Here is a 25,726-nt window from a genome sequence, read left to right on the forward strand (position 1 = left end):
GTTATTAAAAAAAAAAAAAAAAAAAGAAAATAACTAAATAATTAAATTACCTGTCTAATTCGAGATACTGTATATTGTCAAATTATGCCAATGATGGCATTTTTTTTCAGAAAACACTCAAATCTGAACCAAATACTGATATATATATATATACTTGTAAAACATGTAAAGGAGCCCTTCCAGGCCTCAAATGAGTTGCTTGAGGTGCTCTTTGGATGGCTCAGTCATATACAGTATAGCAAAACTCCGGAAACGTCAGGCTCCCTGGCGAAAACCTTTTAATTTTAAGAAGGCGACTCTATAAAAACACCTGATTGGTGCATGAAAAGACACAGATTCATTGTCATCGATTGCCTTATAGTCGGTTGGCACTAAATATTTCTTTCAGATGCACTCTAGCATTCTATCAAACAATATTTCTATATCACTGAGAAGGGGCTAATCACTCCTGTTTTTGTATTGCCTTTAAGAGCTTTACGGGTTCAGTATACGTTGCATATGATCACAGTCCAGTGAAACGGATGCATCTGATTTTCATTCAAAAAACCGCATAAAAAGTCGAAATTTGTGTGCTACATTGCCGTGACGCTGATCATGTTGCTTGGATGCTGGCTGTGTAACTTCGTTAATATGTAGTTGTTTTTGTTTTTGGCAAATAACTTTTCAATTTGTCTTTCATACCTGATTAATTAGATAATTGTTGGATTTTATACTACTTACTATGCTTGATAACGATGGTATGAGTGAGGAACATCCATGACACTGATGTGACAAATGGATTTCCATTTGCATGAATCCTGTTTTAAAACTGTCACCAGACACATCTGTAATTTTTTTTTTTTCTATTCGTGTGGTTCAAAATGTATTGCTGTTATAGTCGAACTTGTAATGACATTCGGTTGATTCGCTCGACCTTTTTGTTGAGATTTCTGAACAATATTTGCAGGAGGAAATATTTAATTTTTCTATAAAATCCTTTAGAAAAAAAAAAAAAAAACTGCAGCTCACTGGGTGGACCTCCCGGCGGGCATTGGTGGTGGACTTGCCCATGTTCTGCGCGTGCTGGAGCAGTGGTCCCCATTCCGCCTGCTGGTGGGGGCTATTGTGGCCTCCCGGGCCTGCTTCCTCCTCTTCTATCAGTTCCTTGCGTCCTGCTGCGATCGCCGCCTCCTCTTCTTGTGGGATTGCGGTGGCTCCCCTGCGGTGTGTGGGGCCTGAAAAATATATTGTTCTAAAAAAAATCGTTGCTGTCGTTGCAGGCCTAAAAACATATTGAGAGCAAGAGGAATTGATTACACAAAAATATTGTACAAACAGTATAAAAGATTAAAGAGTAACGACTAATAAAGCTCTGCAATATAGCGGGACCATGAAGCAAGAACCGCGATGTAGCGGATGATTACTGTATCGGACTCATTGTTTCCATGACATGTGCTTCCCGGGACTCAAGTGTAAAATGATGACACATGGCACAACGCTGAAAAAAATGACACTTTGCTACAATATAAAGTAATCAGTGTCCAGCTTGTATAATAGTGTAATTGTACTGTCCCCTCAACATACAGCCATTGTTTATACTGCTGGCAACAAAAGTGAGCATAACCCGAAGTGTAAATGTCCAACTTGGAAAGGTGGCACATGCCCTGTGGACACTGAGCTTGAGACCAGTGGAGACAGCAGATCCCGAACGATCTCCTTCCTTCATTCAACAACTAGTCCGGAGCTTTTGGTTTTTTTTTTGTAAGACATGCTATTGACCTTTGCACATGCATTTACTGATGGGAGAAGATGAGCAGATGCTGGAGAGTAAAGGTCGCCGACTTCATTATATTGTTTTGAGGAATAGCGTGGTGAAGCGACACGTGAGATTAACAACCATGTCAGCTATCCTGCTTAATTTACTCATTAGACAGCCAAAAGTGATGGATGTCTGAACTATGACCTTTTAGGCACTGCATCTTTTTCACATTCTCTTTTGCACTACTTAATTCAGCTATGCAAGTAGAACACAGTGCTGTGATTATCTGTCTCTCAGACAAGGACAGAGTTCTCCTAACAGTTGTACCGCTAATACAAGACTATACCAATTTCGGCATGAAGAAAAAACTAGTTAAAAGCAAGATGATGTCAGTTGACTGGAGAAGTCTGCAATTTGTGTATAAAAGCACAATATTTATAACCCTGGCTGTAATCAATCTGTCCGCTTGGAAAATTTGATACCCAGGGGTCACTGTCTTAATCTTGTTTTTTTTTCTTGCTAATCTTTCTTTTTTGTAAATTTTGGTTGTCCAATTATTTCAACAAATTCATAATACTTGTCTATTGTTAGTTACTAGACTGATTTCAAGTCAAATAAGCCATATGTGTGTGTGTTTGTATATATATATATATATATAAGAAGTAGAATATATGCACACACACACACACACACACACATACTGTAGCTAAAATAAGTATTTAATACCATGTGCCTGCGTGAGTTTTGTCCGGGTACTCCGGTATCCTCCCACATTCCAAAAACATGCACGGTACGTTAATTGAAGACTCTAAATTGCCCGTAGGTGTGAATGTGAGTGCGAATGGTTGTTCGTTTATACCGTACGTGTCCTGCGATTGGTCGGAGACCCGTTCAGAGTGTACCCCGCCTCTCGCCCGAAGGTCGCTGAGATAGGCTCCAGCACGCCCGCGATCCTAGTGAGGATAAGCAGTACGGAAAATGGATGGATGGATATACTGTACTTCTGTACATGTACAGATACCTATGTAATTAATGCTCTATAATTAGGGAGAAGTAAAAAGTACAGACTCTAAAATGTACTTAAGGAAAAAAGTAATCATTATGAATTACTACTGTATTTTATACAATATCTGTTTTGATAACTTGCCATAACTGAAAAGACAAAAAACCTCACCCAAAATAATTGAATTAACTTGTCTTGTATTAGCAAAACAACAACAAAAAATGCTAAATTAGCTACTGATTGCAACTAAAACAATACATCTTATCTGGAGCTTTGGTTCATGGTGGACTCAGTCCCACTCAAGTCCAGAAACATGCAGTTGTACAGCTCAGCATTTTGTCCTCTGAATTGAATTGATTGATCAAGTTTCCGTCAACACTGTCTGACGTTGAGCTAAGTAGTAATGCAGTCAACACAGGAGCGGGATGGAAAAACCCAATAGAGTCTCTAGGAGGCTTTCTAACTGCACCACTGACAACAAACAATGTTGGAGCTAGCCAGTATGATTTATGCGACCTGAAATTGAATATGAAGTAAGAGCTTTGAAAAGACGGCAGATTTGGCTCATCGCATGTGAACGAGTTAACCAAGGTTGCGCCTTCCGAGCGCATTTCACCAAAACGCAATCCATCATTTTCTGTCAGTTCATCAGAGAATAAGGACAAAGAGGAGAGAAAGATAAATAGTCCTCCTTTTCTTGATTTGTCAGGCTCTCTAAAGTGTGAAAGTTGGATGTGATCTGATATGTCCGATGCCAAACCGCTTTAAGGAGTCATTTGTTTGCATGAACGCATATCTGTTTGGAAGAATTTGTGTCAGGGGTCAATTGTTAGCCCCGCTTTCCCGGTGCGTGTGGCCAGGATGGATTGATCGTGCACGCGCACTGCATGAATCTTCTTCTTTGCAAAAATAATGAAGTCATCGCATGCCTTCAGCAGTGCATGGCGTCATTGCCAAAGCACATTTTATCATCATAAATATGTCTGGATGTTTTTTTCTTGAATTATCGGTGGCTTTGAACGGTAGATAGCCCTAGAGGGAGCCGTCATATATCTGCCTCACAAATAGGAAGGGACACAGCGCTTGTCCCGATGTTCTTGTGCTTTATGCTCTGATGGAACGGTTTGTTCTTGTAAATACTTTGTAAACACACTGAGCTGACTTTAATGGTCATAACATCTGTTAAGTTATTTTACTGTCCAGTGACGAACCTTCTGTACGCGATTAGTTTATCACTTCATGATCAAACAGCCACACAATGTTAACTATATGAGCTTGTGTATTTTTTTTAAATAGTCTTTTTGATTGTAACATCTTGCTACTTTAGCTGCCTTGTTAAGACTCATTCAAGTTGTGTTACAGTATACCTAAATGTGTCAACAAAATGCAGTGGAACCGTTTTGAGACATTGGCTGAGTCGGTAGAACGATTTACGATTTTGTTTTGTAGTCAATTATAATCTAATGAAAGTTGAGTCGAAGTCAATTAATCGTTGTCGTCGACATTTTTTCAGCACAGCACAGTTATTACTTGGATTGTTTCTCACGACACACTGTCGTCATCACACCTTTACTGAGCAGGCGTTGAACTTTTCACAACCTCTCCTCATTTCTCCTCCTCTCACTTCCTCTCCCCACGTCTCACCTCACCTCACCGCCAAAGCTTCCAAGTCTTCTCCTCTCACTTATCTCACAGTGTTCGGTGCTGTGCCAGACTATTCCACAGGACAGCAGTCTGCCGTTGCGTGTTGGACATCGAGGGTGATGACTCAGAAAAGACAGCTGCACTTGAGCCATAATGATGTCATTTCGTGTCCGTGTGGAACAAATTAGCAAACAGGAACGTGTGCACCTACATGCAAATACACCACCTGCATTAGGAGGAATTTTGTCTTTTTTAATGTCTTAAACAGTTTTTTTTTAATGTGATAGACACCACACATGATGTGGAAAATTTGATCTGTGTGTTTTTTTCCTGCTCTTATAGTGTAGTAGACGCTGGGACAACTCAATGTATCTTGTCTTCACTGAGATTGTTCTCCAGGGATTTTCAAAGTGTGGTATGAGTACTACTCGGGAGCCCTCTAATGGTACACGAGTAAATCACTGCCCAAGTAGAGTACAGAAGTAATTAACTTTCAATAAAACATGCATTTAATCTTTCAAAACTGGTTTTAAATATATATTTATGTATTTATTAAACATATATTTATGTACAATATTTGTATTTCTGTTCAATCCATTTTTATTTGAATCGTTTATATCCGGCACAATCTACACAATCTCCCTTGTGTTATGCGGGCTCCTTCTAGTGGTACTTAAAAAAATAAAAAAATAAATTAAATTTAAAAAAAAAAAAAAAACATCACTGATTTTAATACAAATATGCATTTAAAACATGAAATCAAACAGTAAAATGTTTAACATTCTTTTTAAATCCAGTAAAGTACTTTTACTTTTCAAGTACTGTCCATCTTTATAAGCACAGTTCAGTTCTATTTAAAATGTAAGCACAATACATTGGTTTTTCAAATGTTATTGATTTTTTAAAATGTGTTTATGTGCAATACATTTTTAAATGAATAATTTAAGTCTTGTTGTTTTTTCCAATTTTTCTTCAATTGGAGTGTTAGTGTTCACAACAATCATGAATATACTTTTTAGGAATAAAACCTCTGCCTTGTTTTTGATGAATACTTAGGCCTACTGCATTACTGTATTTTAATGTTGGTCATTATAATGGTACTTTGAAAGCTAAGTATGTTTTAGGTGGTACTCGGTGTAAAAGGTATGAAAGCCACTGATCTACGGAATTGTTAACAATCAATGAATCGATTATTACACTCCTTATTGCGCATCCTAACCTAAATTTAATGGGTTTGTCGATGACCAAAGCCCGTCTACCTAAGTTTTGTGGAATCTTGTAGTGAGTATTTTTGTGTAATCCTTCTCACGAACAAACAGAAGGCAATGACAGCATCATTTTCTTGGCCTGGCTGCACTCACATTGCTGGAATTTCTACAGCGAGTCAGACATATTTTTTTGTGTAGATAAGTTATGTGAACTTCTTTTGTAATAAATAATCTGATCTAACTAACCCGCATGCGAAGTTGATACGATTAACGATCCCTCAACACGCTTATACAGTAAAGTGTATCAGAGGTCATGGTGCGCTCCATGTGCAGGAGCGCAGGCGTCACGGCGGCACGGTGTTGTTTTCCAAAGGAAAGATCTGAGGCTGACGGCTGGCCTCTGACGGTGATTACAGCCGTCCTCATACAATAATAATTGTACACACACACACAGGCAATACACAAACCAGTGACTTGACTGTTACGTTGTGCGCCACCTTAATCACAGTCCACCGATCACACTCGTGCAAACACAAGCTTGCTTCATTTACAGACCAGCTGCTCATTTTATGTACGTGCGTCATTATCTGATTACCTGTTTGAAAAACATGCAAATTGATCACAGCTTTAGAAATGAAGCCATTTGAGGTTTTCTTCTTCTTTCATATGACTCCTAAAATGTGCAAGTTCATATATTTTTTAACTAAGCATCATATAAAAAAAAAATAATAATAACATGACATGTAAAAACATTAAAATAGTTTCACCCCTCCCACACATTTCAAACACATTTAACAAAAACAAAGCAAAGTTAAACAGTTTTTAATATATTGTGTACTTAGCACCCATTCTCCCCTCTATCTCCCGCTCTCTCACTGTCATAAAATTGGAGATTATCATATAACATCATGTTCAGGAACCAAAAATAAGAAGATTCTCTTGCCCTTGCAGTTTTTTTTAACAAAAGGGTGCTGGCTTCCAGCTGATTATTTGTCACTCTGTTAGTTTACTGTAAAACTGATACATAAAACAAAATAGATAAAACATTGTATATTTAAACAGCAAAATCTTCAACCAAAGCATGTAATTTTGTTTAACAAAAATCCGCTACCTTCATGCTAAAATATTAAGCGAAACAGTCTTATGCAAGCGGAAATTAGCATAGATGTCATGGTAATTATAGAGGTTCAGACATTTGCTACTTTATCACATGGAGGAGCAACATATACAAACATCATACAATACAACCATAGACAGCAGATATAAAAAGTCTACACACCCCTGTTCAAAGGTTTCTATAAAATAAAATGAGACTAAGAAAAATAATTTCAAAACTTTTTTCCACCACTGATGACCTGTACAACTCAATTGGGCAAAAAAGACATTTTAGGGAGGGGGAAGTAAAAATAAACAACTGAGATATTTTGGTTGCACAAGTGTGCACACCCACCTATAACTTGTGCTGACCGTGTTCATGAGTAACCAATCACATTCAAGTCAGCACACAATTGCCATCATTTACAGTTCCTCAAACTCACCCCAAATAAAATTCAGATGTTCTAGTAGGCTTTCTTGACTTTTTTTGTTCATTTCTAGCGGAAACCTGAAGGTTTTGTGCCAACACTGACTGCTTTTTGTACTGGTTCATAATTCCCTAATACACTGAAGGTGCAAAGTTCTAAATTCTGACCTGCCTGTATGCTGTAAATACCCAATATAGCGGAGGAACTGTCTGGCCCTGCACATAGTTGTCGTATTCACACACATATCAGCAGTGATCACAAGAAAAAGGTCAGTAAGGTGGCTGTCGATTGCTACACCAGTTTACATTCATTTTAAACCACGGTCTACACCCTCTTTCTAAACAATGGATATACATGTAAAAAAGCAGTTACATAATGTGTGACTATGCTCAGCTGTCATTTAAACATGAGTACGTCGCTACCCTCACTCTGTTTTTGTAGCGGGGTGAGACATCAGCCGAAAGGATTTTGTTTCTGTCCTGTTTTATTCAATGAGGGGGGATTAGTCAGTAAAGGAGAAAAGGGAACATGAAGCCCGTTTGCTAATGTTCTCTCGCAGTCTGTTCGGGTGAATACTAATTATTCTTAGAATAAGCAATATGTTAGCCACCGTGCAGCTTTGAAGGTACAAATAACAGACATGCAGTCTGAAAAGGACTCAACGTAACATGACAAATGTGAATTCTCACTCTGTTGAGCCTGCCATAGTAAATGTGAAATCGGCAGCACTTTAGTGAATCTATGACCACACTTTCATTTGTGGAACAGTAGTTCTCCCTGAGTGACTTCTACAAAATCAAAGTATGTCAAAGTAGTATGTACAAAATACAAACTAACTTATTTAAAGCTTACCTAGGTTTTACTGTCATATATTTTCATAGTTCCTGAAACTCATCCCATTCTCTAGAAACAAAAGCATTGAAACATAGAACATAAACTCCAAATGACAAACAGGCCATGCCCTCAAATTGTCAAAATCAACTGAGAAATAAATCAGTACTTGCATGCAGCCATCCATTTTCTATAGTGCTTGTCCATGTTAGGGTCAAAGGTGAATTGGAGCCTAGCCCAACTAACCTTGGGTGAGAGATGGGGTCCACACTGCATAAATGTGTTTGTAAAACATATTATAGTTTATTTTAATAGTAAAATGATAATTATGCTCAGTTATTTATAATTGAATGGTATTTGTTCAATTACATTTATTTCATTACATAAAAGAAAAAGCAGACATGTTTACATGAAACCAAAATTTGAGCGAAAAAGAGTAGTGAATAATCTAAATTTCATGCTAATTAATTAACCAATTATTTTATTTGAAAAACATATGTATGTAAGTATATGTAAAATGGTTCATTTCACAGTTTTTTTTTAAATATTTGCAATGAATCAAAAATATTTAATGCGATAAATGAATACAAATAATTAATAAATACAGTGGACCCCCGCTATTAACGAGGGTTAGGGATTCGGCCCGACCGTGAATATGGAAGATCTGTGAATAATTGATGCTCATTATAATTGCCATTGGAAAACAAATTTTTTAAAACGAATAAGCAGGCTTTATGTTTAAAAAAAACAAAACACAACTAAGCGGAGGTTTTCGCAAGAACGAGGGATAGATTCCCCAAAGAATTCTGCGAATAGGTGAATTTGCAGCTATTGTGCCAAGAATATGTGGGGGTCCACTATACATTTAAATTAGCAAATTCCATGGGGAGGAAAAAAGCTAAATGAATGCAACAAATATTGCAGCACTCTTGATAATCTACATGCCACGGTTGTCCAGATTCAAGAACAGAGCATGCAGTAGTGACTTTACAAACCCCTGATTTAGTGCCTTCAGTTAACCTTGACATGCATGTTTTTAGAATGTGGGAGGAAGCCAGAGCACCCGTAGAAAACCCACGCAAGCACAGAGAGAACATGCCAGCACCACACAGAAAGGCCGGAGCCGAGATTCAGAACTGAGGCAGATGTGCTAACCGCCGTGCTACATAAATCTGTACTTGTACTTAAAAAAAAAAAAAAAGCAAAAAAAATGCCTTGACATTTCAGTCAGGAAGGCATGATGAGCTCGGGGGTCATGATCTTCCACAAAGCAAAGGGAAGGGAAGAATTGCCAGGGCTGGTGCCTGGGAATAATGAATGAAGGTTCAGGTGACAGCGCTAGCCCCGCTTAACAGGCCTATCGCCTCACTGGCATTCGCTCAGTCACGCCTGTCTTTCAACTCCCCCCAGATGGGACTGGCGTTGGCGTGACAGGCGATGACGCAGGCCGAGTGTCCGATATCGGGGCCACTGACAGGGTGCCATCAATCACATGTTTTACCAGTCAGCCGCTTCGGTAACAAATGGCGGAACACAGCTCTCTCATTACAGGGTTTCTTTTGTTTTTTGTTTTTTTTGTCAAGGACATGTTGCTACTGTAGTTTGATCAGTAATCATGGTCTTTTCCCAAAAATGATTCACCGTATTAATACATTTCCAAAGACGTGTTGTGTTTCTATGAAGCCCCAGACATGACTAAGGGGGTATTGTGCACACAAAATGCCAATTTATTGTCGGGAAACCCGCACATGTGCATGAAATATTAAATATTTGGGAGTTTAATATAATTTCCATGAATTTTATGTATTGTATTATTCATTTGTATTTTGTGCCCATATTATTCCTAGTTTGTAGCCACAAATTAGCATTTTGTGTGCATGTTATCTACAGTATATTGTGGCCACAATTTAAATTTGTAACCGCCCCTTGTCATTTTTGGTGATCTGTATGTTTCAGCTTGATGAAGTTTCCTTTCTCTCTTGCGCTCTGTACAACTCATGATGTCACCACAGTATCATGCAGTTCAAATGTTAGCTGTTTCTATAAAATGTAAATAATAATAATACGTTTTTTTTAAAAATCTGAGGAAAAAAATACACCCGTAAATTTTTGCAATTTTATTGGTGTGGTTCTACACCACCACAAACTACAACCTCAGTATTAAACATTGCGAAGAATCACTATTTGTGTACAAGCAGTATTTTGAACACAGCGTTTCTCTCATTAGATTGTATGGGTTTACTTTGACCTTTCCTATGAGTGTCTATTTACATTTTAGTCATATTAACTCTTGCAGTGTGTCCTATACCCAGTAGAGGGACCCTGTCCTCATAGTGATTGAGTCGCCAGCAATTCTCAAGACTGCATCTCCTACACATCTAGCAACACTTACCAGAAAATATCTAACAAACCTCCCCACTCAGAAGGGTTATTTTTGAGATAATTACACTTAGTTGTTTGTATATTTAGCAATGTGGCTCAGAGTGTGGGGGAAAGGAGAGAAAAGGTGGGCGGGTGTGAACTGTGGCCATGTGTAAGACGTGTAAAACAATGGAGTCATATTTGGGACACATTGTTTCTGTGGCAGCCATTTATCTAGATAACATACCACTGGGCACTGACGTTTTGACCTTTTAAACAAATCTCCCAGTTCATATATCTTTCATGTGTGTAAGTTTAAGCACAATGCCTGTTTAAAAAAAAAAAAAAAAAAAAAAAAAAAATGAGTATGAGGTTAGTACCACATGAATTGAAGTTATTTGTTGTTTTAGAAAGTGCTTCTCCTTATTATCACATAATGAAGTTGAAGAATAGTGGATCAGTGCTGGTCTCGACCGATGTTGACGGAAAATCCCGAGTTCGGCCAGTCCGAGACTGAGACCAGACCAAGACTTTTGGGAGTCGAGTCCGAGACTGCTCTCACAGTTCTCCAAATAAGAGGCAAAGTGTGATTGCTTCATGTGGTGTATTTTTCATTCCCAGTAGAAGCGTGCTGGAAAAATGACACATTAAACAAAAAAAAGAATTAGACATTGTATATTACAACACCAAACTGTTCAAGCAAACCATAAGTGTAATTTCATTTTACAAAAGTCCACGAGCTTAATGCTAACCTATAGTGCGGCACGCCACAGGACGATAACAAAAATTAGCACGGATTTCACGATAATTATAAACTTTCAAACAATTAATTTAAGCAGTAACACATACAGACCATACAGCAATGCTCGCAGGCATATAGTCTGTCTGCTCTGTTAGAACAACTACCGTATTTTCACGACCATAAGACGCACTTAAAAGTCTTAAATTTTCTAATAAATAATAATAATAATAATATATAATAATAAATGGACGGGGCACCTTATAAGGCGGCGCGCCTTATGTGTGCACCGAGTAAATATGTATCAATATTGTTGTGTGATGAGCGCGCCGCTTGACTGACTGGGAGCATTTCCTGCCGACACGCTGCTTATACAGAGGAAAAGCGGACGTGCCTGAGGACAGCATGCGGCTGTAAAGGGGGAAGGGTGCGTGTGAAGGAGGATGCTAAAGGCACGCCCCCAGTAGGTATATAGCGCCAGGGTGTGAATTGTGCAAAACAACATCGGTTTGGCTAAGGACCCCCGCCCGAAAATGGCACCTACGAAGAGACACGCTTACGAAGCACTGTTTAAACTGCAAGCTGTCAGTTGTGCGGAGGAACATGGGAATCGAGCATCCGCGAGAGAATTCAAGATCAACGAATCCATGGTTCGCAAGTGGAGGAAGCAGGAAAACGAGCTTCGTCAAGTCAACAAGACGAAGCTGAGTTTCCGCGGAAACAAGGCGAGGTGGCCCGAGTTGGAAGACCAACTCGAGCAATGGATTCATGAGCAGCCGGGAGAAGCGTCTCTACAGTCACCATTCGACTGAGGGCAATAACGCTTGCAGAAAAATCGAACATTTTCAAGGAGGTCCGTCTTGGTGCTTTCGTTTTATGAAACGGCGCCATTTATCCATCCGGGCAAGGACTAGCGTGGCACAGCAACCTCCGGCGGATTACAAGGAAAAGCTGGCCATTTTCTGCTCCTGCTGCAGTAAAAAGATTGCTGACAAATACATCCAGCCCAACCACATCACCAACATGGACGAGGTGCCGCTCACTTTCGCTCAGTTTCGACATCCCGGTGAACCACACTGTAGAGAAGAAGGGGACCACCACGGTAGCGATACGCACAATGGGGCACGAGAAGTCGGCTTTTACTGTTGTGCTTGGTTGCCATGGTAATGGACAGAAACTGCCACCTGTGATGATTTTTAAGAGGAAGACGCCTAAAGAAAAGTTTCCACCCGAAGTCATCGTTAAGGCCAATCAAAAGGGCTGGATGGACGAGGACAATAAGAGCGAGTGGCTGAGTCAGGTGTACGTAAAGAGACCGGATGGTTTTTTTCCACGCGTCACCGTCCCTGTTGATCTGTGACTCCATGCGCGCCCATCTCGCAGCCGCTGTGAAAAATCAAGTGCAGCAAATGAACTCGGAGCTTTCCATTATTCCGGGATCCTTGAAGGAACTCCAACCGCTGGACGTGTAAACAGGGCGTTCAAAGTGAAGTTGCGAGCGGCGTGGGAGCGATGGATGACAGATGGCGCACAGATCTTTACTAAGACGAGGAGGCAGCGCCGTGCGAGTTACGCCACCATATGTGAATGGATTGCGGATGCCTGGCTAAGGTATCTGCTTTGACTGTTGTCCGAGCTTTCGCGAAAGCCGGCATCATTGCTGGACAGCCCCCCGGCAACGAGATTGACTCCGACAATGACGAGAGGGAATCTGGCGTGTTTGATGAAGAACTTGCCCATTTCGGATACAGAACATGAGGACTGTGATGGATTTGCGGATGAGGATAGATAAAAAAAAATAACGTGAGTACATTGTTAAATACTTCAATAAAGTACAGCCGAACTCAGTTTTGCTCCTGCTGCCTTTTTAAAAACATTGTTTTAGCGTGCATCCATGCCACCGTATGTTTTACCATGCCTGCGCCCAATAATATGGTGTGCCTTATGTATGTGTTAAATACAGAAATAGACCCCGTAACTGAGACTGCGCCTTTTAATATGGTGCGCCTTATGGTTGTGAAAATACGGTACTAATAATTCAAATTAATTTTCAGTTCAAACCAAACTTGCCCTTGAGCCAACTGCTGCGTCAATTTCCATACTTTGGTTGCCTTATTTTGTTACATGTTTATTATATATTTTTTTTAACAACAAACTGACATTGGAATCAGAAATGGTGGTAAATAGCAGTGGACAACAATTAACAATTAATAACAATTTATTCATTTAATCGCTGTATCGATTTATATTCCTACGATCCAACTGGATCGATCTGTGCTCAGCAAGTTGGCCTTTTATATATATATATATATATATATATATATATATATATATATATATATATCGATTTAAATGGTATTACAATGTAATCAATCGATTGTATCAATACTAGGCAATAATGCACTGGATTTAAGCACGGCGGGCTTTATTTATATGGTGGCGTCTATGTGTCGTATTTCCACGAAAAACGCTTGTAATTCCTTTCGCTTGATTTTTTTTTTCAGTTAGCACACGGTAGTTAGCACTGTCAAAGCTACTTTCGTCTTCGTCTCTCCTTCGCATCCTTTTTTTATGCCCACATCTAGTCACTCCTTTCCGTAGTGCGAGGGCGAGACACCACAGTATGTGTGTTTTGTTTTTTTTAAGCACTTTTATTGAAGTTTAAGACATCCGTCTGTCTGGTTGATGGCAGATGTGAGGAGGTTATCAAAAAATATATATCATTCAGGACAAAATCGCTGTGCACTTTGAAGCCTTTCAAGGTGGATAGTTTAGCTTATCTTGCTACCTGCAAACAACGACAGCAGAGTGCTCTCCAGGGGAAACTCGGGCGAAGAAGAGAAGAACCATCGACGACGAATACTGGACGCTGTTTCAGGCTCACATTTGTGCTACAAAGAGCAGGTTTGTTCATTTATTTAGCTCTCTGTGTATTATTAAAGTTATTCCTAAAAGATTTTCCTCATGAAAACCTCACATTGCTACGTTTCTAGCCATGAGTATTGAACAGTTTAGACCAGGGATTCTCAAACTTTGGGTCCAGCTAGGGACTTCCTTACAGTGGAGACATTTATCCAAGGACCCTATTATAATTCTATCACCAATTAAACATCTCTTTTCAAGGAAAAAACTAGCCAAACAAATCATAGCTGAAATAACATAATACATTTATGTTTTCCCCTTTGTTTCATTGCAAAGCAATACAATCAATGTCAACTTTTATTAAGCAGATTCTTAGTCCATTACAAAACACATCCAGTATGGTCCACAATAAGACAGAAAAGGAAAGTGCACCACGAAAATTATTTAATGACCATAACTAGTTTGTACCTGATTCCCTTCAACAAAAGAATCAACAAAAATCAAAAATATTTCACCTGCAAAAATTTCACCTGCACTATCCAGTATGAAGGTATTTATTTCACAGTCAGACTGGATGACTTTTTGGATAAAAGTTACGAAATCGATTTCCAGCCACTGAATCGCTTCAGTGGCTGGAATGAGCCAATATCGTCCTTGAATTGAATCGGCAGCCGTGAATCGTCATATGAATCGTTACACACCTAGTAAATTGCGATAACCAAAACATTTTTTCATGTTAAAAAAACAAATTGGGGTATTTTTCAGGGTGCTGGAATGGATTAACTGCTTTTCCATGCATTTCAACGGGGAACGATGATTTGAGTTATGTGGCCATGCAATGAATTAAACTCGTATCTCAAGGCACCATTTTTTACAGTACAACTAGTCAGTTACTTTTGTTAGCGGATTTGGGGTTTTGAGTTTTTTCTTGTGCGATTTGGGGGTTTTAGATTAGCCCATGTCATCAATCTTTGCCAACATTTGTGATTAAAGGATCTACAAATAAACTTGACTTGATATTTGGTGGAGTGGAAAATGCCTGTAGCATTAAAAAAAAAAAATGCAATTTTGGTACCGATTTTCTGCCAAAATAAAAAGAGCAAATCCATGTAGTACAATACATGAAGTAGACACTATTTTCCGTTTAAGTGGCCCGCAAAAAATCCATCGCAAAATCCATTACAAACTCACTTCACAATACTTAACATTGTCAATATGAACTGAGTGCTATTATAAAAGTTTGTAAAGACTGTTTTTGATGCAACCTCTGTATTGCATCTCGTTACATTTTCGAATTCTAATGAAATGTCTGTAACTCTAATTATATTTTAAGTCGCATGATATGAATCCGATGACATTTTCTCATTTTGCCAATGTTTTCTATTTTGTATCATTTCCAGTCAATACAATCAATGGCCTGCCCTGGACAGAAAGTCGAACAACATTCAGTTTTCATCATTTAGAAGTCATCTTACCACTGTCATCCCTCATAGACCACAAATTTGTGTGTATAGTCACAGTCCATAGTTGTGCAAAGCCTGAGTCCACTCGCCTGTGTTGAACTCAAAGCAAATGAGCACAAGCAAAAAAAAAAAAAAAAAACGACACTGAGGGAATGTCGTGGGCGATGTTTTGATCTGGGGTCTAATTTTAGCTCAGCATGGGCTTCAAATAGAAACCTCTCAATAAATATGCATGAATGGGCGGGGGAGGGGGGGCAGGAGATCTATGCTGGTGCAGAGGGAGGAGGGGGTCTCTGTGTACTCTACCTGAAATCCTATTTTTAGCTCCAACAATTTCTCTCTCAGTCTGTTCCCCCCATGCGAGGGGAGGCTAAATTTAGCTACTCGAAGACAGAAGCGTGATGCGAGAACAAAAATAGAATCAAGTTTATGGTCGGCGCACTCAGAAACAGCGAGGGGCATCACGTCATTTGGAAGGACACAAGGCGACATAAAGAAAAATAGGAAAGGGAGAGAGTTGTGAGTAGGAGATGATGCCTGCAGATTACAATACAGTGGTACCTTGGCTTGCAAGTTTAATTGTGACCATACTCGTTACTCAGTTTACTTGTATATCAAATACATTTTCTGAGTTGAAATGCTATTAATCTGTTCCAGCACCCCAAAAAACAAGTTTTTAAAATACATGGGTGAGTACTAATACCAGGCATTGGTATCGACCTGATCAAGGCCTTATTTGAAGCTATTGGGTACTCGTGAAAGCTGCCGATACCAGCCACCGATACTTAAGGCAAAAAATATCTGACGTTTGAGTGAAATTCTTTACCGGCAGTTGGAGCTACACTGCAATGCTTTGACACATCAGCGAATCATCATGTGCGCCACAAATAAAGTAATGTCTTGGTTAATAAGTATCTGTCATTATGTTGATTGAAATTGTATGTATCAAAAGTACGAGTGTTATCAGTACTCGGTATCTGTGAATACTCGTACTGGTATTGGTCTGAAAAAAATGTGGTATCAAACATAACCAGTTTTCAATGAAGAAAAATATCATAAGAATGTAAATAAATAAACTGGTTTAAAAATTTAATTACTGTATGTACTATAGTATTAGTGTGATGTGTGCCTTTAATGGCCGTGGTCTAATGAGTTTCATAAAGAGCTCTGACCCTAACTCAGCTTGGCTGTTTACCACACGTTTAGTTCAGTGTTAGCGTCTGCTCCATCCTCCTTGCAAGTGTTTTCCTTTTGCATTTGCGGGTTTTGATTGTCGGTGACTTTGGCAAATTTTGGCTCGCAGCACAAACCACAAAATTGACCAAGCAACAACTAAAACTTGTAAGTTAAGGCACTTGCACTGTAAGTCAATTCACCACCATGTTTTTAATAAAGAGAAATACCGGAGTATTGTATAGAAACATAATAGCGAATGTAAAGAAGTAATCTGGTTTTATAAAGTAATTATTGTATGCACTGTAGTATTTGTGTGTTGGATGTGTACCTTTAAGGGTGTTACAGGTACTGTCAAAGTGATCAGTCCTTCACATTTCAGTACGAATGCACCATGCAAACTCATCACGCAAACCAAAATTCGTCTTTACTTTTTGTCTTGCTCTCTCCTTTGCACCCTCCTCCCTGTCCTCACTCCGACTCCTCTGCTACATATAGTTCAGTCAGTGTGTCTGAGGCTGTCACATGAATGGAGGGGCGAGGGCTGCTGTTATGTAATAGTCAGTAACACAGCAGCGTCTTCTCCTCATGCTGCTTCCTCATTGGGTAATGGAGCCAGAGAAGGGAAGATGGAAAGAGAAGGTTTTTTTTTTTTTTTTTTTTTTTGCATACTGCAGTTGCTATGTCTCTTCATTCAAAGGGATTGGTAGAAATGATTGTATCTTTAGTCACTGCATACAAGTATTAAAACAACTAGGGGTAAACTTGAGTATGAAAATGAGTTGAATTTCTACTTAATCTATCACAACACGTTTGTGCTTATAGATCACGTATTGGTTCTATAGTTTTATATATGTGGATATGAATGTGAGCCTTTTTTTTTGGGCGTTAATGGTCATTTTAAACCTTCAAACAACTGCTACTTCACCCACACGGAGCAGCAACACATACAAACAGAACATACAGCAATATATTCTGTCTGCTCTGTGGGAACATTGACTATTAAGGGAACCTTTTCTGTCTCTTCCTCTTCTTGTTCATTCCACTGTAGACCTCAGTGCCGCCCATCGTGTTGTGGCACAACATGGTACTACACTGATTACTCCCAACTCTAAATTCGGACTTGCCAAAGAATATATATATATATATATATTTATATATTCTTTTAATGAATTAACAGGGGACTATTCAAATGTCTGAAATGTTCGTAGGTATACTGTAAAAAAATATATATATATTTTTTTTAACTCAGTTAAAACTCAGCAATTTAGCAAGAATGCAAATGATGAACCATGATATAACGGGCAAGCACTCTATATAGTTTGGTGCTCGGCTAATGTTTTTTTAATGTGTAATCTGTGATCTTTTTTGGGAGGGGGCAAGAATTGTGTTGCGACAGTGTCTCTGGGTCGGCATTGTCAGCATGGTGGCTGCTGGTAAAAAAAAAAAATAAAATGTGGATCAATGCAGAAACGTGCCCAGCCTGTAAATAGCGTTGCTGCGTCGTGCTGGATCAGGAGGAAGTCCCCCATGCCTGAACACCTGTCTATTTTTAGACTCTCACTCTCACATGAACTTACCGTTTATGCACGCAGACCTAATGATGTTCAGATATTTTTATACCTCCCCTTTATGACATTAAGTGGATTGCACTTTACGCAGCTCTTGTCTACTGTCATGTTTACACTGTTGATTATAGTTTTTCTCAGCTTCAGTCCCCTCCAAATGGTCAAGGTCAGTTCCTTTGTTTTTGTTGTATACTGAAGACATTTGGGTTTCAGATCAAAAGATTAATATGAGACGAAAGTTCAGAATTTCAGTTTTCATTTCACGGTATTCACATCTTGATGTGTTAAACAACTCAGGACAGAGCACCTTTTGTTTGAAGCCACCCACTTTGTGGTGAGCGAAAGTATCGGAACAGACATGATTAAATTAACTTAACGTGAATAACATTTAATAATGAGGTTTTCTGGGCTGATGAGACTAAGATTAACCTCTATCAAGGTGATGGAAATACCAAAATATTGAGAAAGAAAGGATCTGCTTATCATCCAAAACACACAAGCTCATCTGTGAAGCATGGCGGCGGTAATGTCATGGGTTGGGCTTGCATGGCTGCTTCTGGAGCGGGCTCAGTAGTCTTTATTGATGATGTAACTCATGATGGTAGCAGCAGAATGAATTCAAAAGTCTACGGAAACATTTTGTCTGGCAATTTACAGAAAAATGTATCCAAACTAATCGGGAGAAGCTTCATCATGCAACAAGACAATGACCCAAAACACGCTGCCAACACAACAAAGGATTTCATTAGGGGGAAAAAGTGGAAGGGCTTAGACTGGCCAAGTCAATCACCAGACCTTAACCAAATAGAGCATGCATTTTACCTCCTATTGAAGGTAAAATGCATGCTCTATTTGGAGGGAGAAACACCCAGAAACGAACATGAACTGAAAGAGGCTGCAGTAAAGGCCTGGAAAAGCATTTCAAATGAACAATGTAACAGTCTGGTGAAGTCAATGGGTCGTAGGCTTGATTCAGTCTCTACATGGGTCTGCTATTTTTACAAATTATTGACCAATTTAAGGTGTTGAAAAGGGCTTGCTCTCTTTGACAATCCAATGTTAATGGCTCAACAAGCATAACATTTTTTGAGGGGGGGGGGGGGTTCCTGAACAGTGACGTTTTTTGAACATGCGAGGATTCCAACTGACGGGAGCGATATGATAATACAAAAGATGATTCTGAGTTCTGAATATTGGAAGTATTCTCCCCCCTTTGATGAAATTAAAACTTTGCAAGAGTTGCAAGTAGCCCCGGTATCATCTCTTCCACATGAAATATAGAGTGCTACTACATCGTCTCGCGTGTGATGTCTTCACTCATTTGCGACGTGATAAAAATCAGATTAAATCACTGATTACGTTCCGTGAAGCCCCCTTATGTCTTCCCCGTTGGACAGCTTCACGGCCGACCCCTCACTTTCCTCCTGCCAAAAGTGACCTTAACTGAATAAAACTTACTTCACCTTCGACCCCTTCGGTTCCCCTAAACACCATGTTATTTTTTGTGTGTACATGGCATTTTTTTTTCTAGCAAGAAAGAACCACATTTTGTTTAGCATTCTAGTATTCCATCATCCTGTTTCATCCACCCTGTTTTGTTCCCTAACCAAACATCAGCAGTGCATGACCTTGTTCTTGATACTACAGGTTGTCACAAAAAATGTACTCTGCCCATTACTCGTATATTTTTTGTTTAGATTCTTTCCTCTTATTTTTATATTTAGCTTATTTTATTCCTATCATTAGACTTGTGTCTATGTCAATAAAAACCTACATCAAAACAAAATTTTATGAGTAATGGCCAGTCAAAGAATGAGTACATTTTTGGAACTCCCTGCATTTTACATAATGATAATGTTCATGAAATGTTGTCACTCATAAGGACTTATTGTGCCATTTACACTGAAATTCATACTTTGGGCTCTATTTTCATAGACAGCGCATCTGCGGTAATGCACAAATGCCAGTGGATTCTGATTTCCGTGCAAGCGAAACGCTCGCTGCACCTTTAGCAATTTTGCAGACCGGACTGTGAAAAGTTGGGCGTTCCAGCGCAGCGTGGGTGTGTCCTTTGAGATGCGCCTGGCAGAGGGACAATTTGATGGTGGAAAGTCAATGGGTCGCAGGCTTGATGCAGTTATTGCAAGTAAGGGTTATGCCACCCAATATTAAATGCTATTCGCTTTAAATTAATTTAATCATGTCAGTTCCAATACATTTGCTCACTTGAAAAGTGGGTGGCTTCAAACAAAAGGGGCTCTGTCCTGAGTTGTTTCACACATTTAGATGTTAATACCATGAAATGAAAGCTGGAATTCTGAACTTTTGTCTCATATTCAACTTATGATTCGAAACCCATGTAAATGTCTTCAGCATACAACAAAAACAAAGGAATTGACCTTCCCGTCCCAGCACTTTTGGAGTGGTCTATATATATCGCTTTCAGTCTGTGTACCTGAAATATCACATTATCTTAAATGGGTTTTTACAGCATACTTACTGTAATGCCCTCACATGTAGGAACGGAGAGCCACAGTCACCGATGCACTTTTCAGCCCTTTATTGAACACTGGTAGAACAGTAGAACACAAACACAGTGAGCACATTCACGCAGGAGCTGCTGTCGACCACAGCTCACGCACTCACACGCAGACTCTCCAACGTCACACATCATGCCACCAGGCCCCGCCTCTTAAAGGCACATACTTGTACACAGACAATATAATAGGTACATACATTATTTTTTACACATTTGCAATTTTTTTGTGTGTGTTCAAATATGTTCAAAATGTGTTTAAAGTCTTTCTATATCACAGATTTTCACTTAGTGTGTGTGCGGGTCGGAAACGTCCCACACACACTAGGTACATCGTATCCCACACGATAAACAAGCGTATACACTATAATCTGTTCCACGGCAAAACTGTCAACCTTACTCATGCGTACTCATGGTTCGGCACCCATGGATTCACCTATTTGCAAAATTGTTTTTTTTTCAAAATTCTTTCCACATTTGTAAAAAAGATTTTCAATTTTGTTATACTATTTTTGTTTTTATTTAACCAAGCCCCAAAACACATATTGACATTTTATCCCCATTTATTCAAGAAAAATAAAGAAACGACGTTGGGGTTTTAAAAATATGTATATATTTTTTTCGATACAATTATAATGGTCGTCAATTATCTGCAGACCGGCCCATTCCCTTTGCCCCGTGAATAGCGATGGTATTTTTTAAGTATCTTTTTAACATCCTTATCGGTCATACAAGTGTAAAAATGTGCTAACTGCTGTATAGTAAAACATGAAAACAATCAATTGTGTGTTCACCTTTTGACGACTTATGCTGTGACACAGTAATGAATGATTGACAATTGCTGTGGTTTATGTTCCTTAATTCATTATTAATTACTTCCTCATATTTTACTCAGTAGCCAGGACAGACGTATGTGCAACTTTTTGACATCGCAATTTGTTCTATTTCTAGTTCTGAATGAATGAGTGGACATACAGACTGATTGTGTTGTTTGTTTGCCTCGTTACACCACATTTAAGAGGCCGCTAATTTTGTTGTACTTGAGGCCGTCAACAGCACTTCCCCACATGTCAAAATGTCACACCCTCTCAAATGTGTAATTTGGGTCTTTTATTGTGCTGCTTATAATAGCTTTGCTTCCTTCTGCATTTTCCTGTTTTACAGATCAATGTCTGAACGTGATGAAAAATGATATTTTAATGTGGGGTTTTCTTTTCATTTTTGTGGCCCATTGTCACTGGAATTTTTTTCACAGTCCACAAAAGTACAAACCGAGATTGCTACACTGTTTTGTCACAGTTTTAGCCAACTCTTGTTATCACAAATGGAAGAAAACACACACACACAAACATGCACTGAGCAAACACGCTGCAGTATTTTGAACTTGTTTTGTCACGCACCTCATAAAAAATAACTTATATATTGAGCTCATCTCTTTCTGTCCACAGCTTTGATGTGGAGAATGGATTGTCGGTGGGCCGCAGTCCCCTGGACGCTCAGGCCAGCCCGAGCTCTGTTGGTCTGGTCCGACAAGCCAACTTTCCTCACAGCCAGCGGCGGGAATCTTTCCTCTACCGCTCGGACTCAGACTTTGACCTGTCACCCAAAGGTCCTTTGAAAAATGCTTCCACTGCAAGTGACCTGTAAGTTCATTTATTGCATATCCAATTGCTCGGTAACTGTTGATGTGTCAATGTCAGAAGATTTGCTTTGCTCTAATGAAGTCATGATTATGTCTACTTTAGTCAGATTTTTTTTTACTACATGGGTATTACAGGAGTGATGCATATGTGGTATTTACATTATGAAAGTAACTACAGTGGTACCTTGACTTATAAGTGCCCCCACTTTATTTAAAAAAACAAAAACAAAAAAAAGGAGTTTTTGAGTGACTCACTGTTGCTTTTTTATTTTTTCCTTTGTTTTGCAAGCCAAAATTTGTCTTATGATCAAGCTTTGTCCATCACTGAGACACTTTAAGCAATTTATTGGACAGGGAAAACAGTATATTGTGTACAAATGAAAACGCTCACAAGGAGCTGCTGTAGGCCACTACTCACTTCCAGATGCTCACGTGCAGACTAACCGGCCGATCAGGCTCCAGCTCCTGATGGCTCTCACTAATTAGAATTTAGCCATTTTGATTCTATATCGATTTTATCGATACTGCTTATCGATCCGATTCCTCATTGATTCTCAGTGGGTGAGGGAATGAAATAATATAAATGGAAACCTCCTATGTCCAAATTTGGTCAATTTCTTATTTTTTCACAAATTCTTACTGTTGGTCAGGCTCTACATGGGTCTGCTATTTTTACAAATTATTGACCAATTTTAGGTGTTGAAATGGGTTTGGTCTCTTTGATAATGCAATGTTAATGGCTCAAAAAGCATGCAATTTTTTGAGGGGGGGGGGGGGGGTTCCTGAACAGTGACGTTTTTGAAGATGCGAGGATTCCAACTGACGGGAGCGCTATGATAATACAAAAGATGATTCTGAGTTCTGAATATTGGAAGTATTCTCCCCCCTTTGATGAAATTAAAACTTTGCAAGAGTTGCAAGTAGCCCCGGTATCATCTCTTCCACATGAAATATAGAGTGCTACTACATCGTCTCGCGTGTGACGTCATCACTCATTTGCGACGTAAAAAGAATCAATAAACGGAATCGTTTGGCAAGCAAACAAAAGATTCCTCAGAATCGAATGAGTGGGAACCGGTTTTTGATTCCCATCCCTACTCACTAGGCCACACCCTTAACGACACACATCCCAAATTGATTTGATCTACTAGTAAATTGAGTTTTGAGCTTTGCCATGGAACAAATTCAACTCGTAAATCAAGGTACCACTGTATATGTTCTGTATTTTAATGTTCTAAAGATTTGATCCTCCTTACATTAAGATTTATTCGATTAGACTTAAGCATCTTAAATTGCTGCACATGATATTCATCTTGTATGTAAATGTCAGAATGAACAAGCGCTATATCCATTTCACAACCACAACCAGAAAGAAAAGGGGCCTTCTTGTTTACATGCTTTTTCGTTGCCCGTTTAAACGTGCCAGATTAAACCGAAACACTTGAAACAATGGCAGGCCCCCTCACCACTTCATTGGCTGTCTGTTTTTGAAGGGAAGAAAGCTTGAAGCACTGGGAGGTCAACTGGTTGTCATCTCGGTGAGACCAACGTGATAAAAATCAGATTAAATCACTGATTTCGTTTCCTGAAGCCCCCTTATGTCTTCCCCGTTGGACAGCTTCACGGCCGACCCCTCACTTTCCTCCTGCCAAAAGTGACCTTAACTGAATAAAACTTACTTCACCTTCGACCCCTTCGGTTCCCCTAAACACCATGTTATTTTTTGTGTGTGCATGGCATTTTTTTTTCTAGCAAGAAAGAACCACATTTTGTTTGGCATTTTAGTATTCCATCATCCTGTCTCATCCACCCTGTTTTGTTCCCTAACCAAACATCAGCAGTGCATGACATTGTTCTTGATACTACAGGTTGTCACAAAAATGTACTCTGCCCATTACTCGTATATTTTTTGTTTAGATTCTTTCCTCTTATTTTTATATTTAGCTTATTTTATTCCTATCATTAGACTTGTGTCTATGTCAATAAAAACCTACATCAAAACAAAATTTTATGAGTAATGGCCAGTCAAAGAGTGAGTACATTTTTGGAACTCCCAGCATTTTACACAATGATAATGTTCATGAAATGTTGTCACTCATAAGGACTTATTGTGCCATTTACACTGAAATTCATACTTTGGGATCTATTTTCATAGACAGCGCATCTGCGGCAATGCACAAATGCCAGTGGATTCTGATTTCTGTGCAAGCGAAACGCTCGCTGCACGTTTGGCAATTTTGCAGACCGGACTGCGAAAGCTGGGCGTTCCAGCGCAGCGTGGATGTGTCCTTTGAGATGCGTCTGGCGGAGTGACAATTTGATGGTGGAAAGTCGGTCTAAACTTACACCTGCGCTGACCACGTCTAACTCTATTTAAGTCGCCAGCGGATATGACCAGGTCATTCTGTATTCAATAATGGTACCTGCCTAAATTGTCTGTCGCCACACCAGCCAAGAGCAGTGGCAAAGCTCCACTCACGCACAGATCGCTGCGATTACACATCGGTCTTTCCTGCACAGAGATGTCTTTGACTGTCATTGTGCCACATTCAAAGGGAATGAGAGGAGCCGCTTTGATTGTTGCCGAATGAAGTAAACACACCGACAGTGGCGCAGCCCACCGTTTTCGGATTCACCGGGCTGCCCCGGTCTATGAAATTACAAACACCGGTCTAACCTCTGGTACACAGTTGCAACGCCTGCTGTGCTGGATTTACCCCAGTCATGAAAATAGAACCCCTTGTCTGTTGACATCTTAACAACATTCTTAGTGTTTTTTTTTTTTTTTACATACCAATATTATGGACTTACAAGACACTACATTAGGTACACCTGCTCAATCAAATGAGAACAATATAAGAACTGTATCAAAAAAGGTATTAATTTAAGCATGTTTATTTTTGTGGTTGTAGTTTGCAGTGGTGGACTACACTGCATCATACAGAGAGTTGTTTCCAACCTTGTTTAGTTTTGCAACGGTGTACCATGTGTGAGTGTTATTGTTGATTATTAAACAGTACGTAAGAGTACGTCTATATATAAGTACGTATATATATAAGTACGTATATATATATATATCAATAAATGTAGCATCTTTTAGAATACAGTTTTCTCTTGTATTAATCTTTCTCCTGTTGTTCTGTCTCATGCAGACACACAGAAGACATGATTGTCACACCATTTGCACAGGTGAGTCCTTGCCATCCTGATGATTAAAAACATGGCAATGATATTCTCTTGTAAGCAAAAAAAAAAACCACACACACAATAGACACAGAGTACACTGCAGAATATTTCTTGATTAAGTGCTGAGTCAGGGCTACCGATGGAGTAACAGGCATGACATAATGTCATCACAATAGCACAGAGGGAGAGATGGACGAATGCCACAGTGTTTTGATTAATTCATAATTTAATTAATAAATCTGATTCAAC

The 25,726-nt window shown here is 39.2% G+C and overlaps 1 protein-coding gene across 4 annotated transcripts in view; it reads left to right on the forward strand.

Annotated features, from left to right (window-relative positions):
- pde4ca (phosphodiesterase 4C, cAMP-specific a) overlaps positions 1-25,726 on the forward strand; it is a 65,030-nt gene that overhangs the window by 27,674 nt on the left and 11,630 nt on the right. For 3 of the 4 annotated variants that reach the window (XM_061694127.1, XM_061694129.1, XM_061694128.1), the window contains exons 2-3: positions 22,098-22,292; positions 25,444-25,480. In XM_061694127.1, coding sequence (XP_061550111.1) covers positions 22,098-22,292; positions 25,444-25,480 — 232 coding nt within the window. Of the gene's footprint in view, positions 1-22,097; positions 22,293-23,784; positions 23,830-25,443; positions 25,481-25,726 lie in introns of all 4 variants that reach the window. The other variant, XM_061694130.1, reaches the window with a different exon arrangement.

The sequence above is a fragment of the Phycodurus eques genome, chromosome 13 (assembly GCF_024500275.1).
Source record: "Phycodurus eques isolate BA_2022a chromosome 13, UOR_Pequ_1.1, whole genome shotgun sequence".
Lineage (NCBI taxonomy): Eukaryota > Metazoa > Chordata > Actinopteri > Syngnathiformes > Syngnathidae > Phycodurus > Phycodurus eques.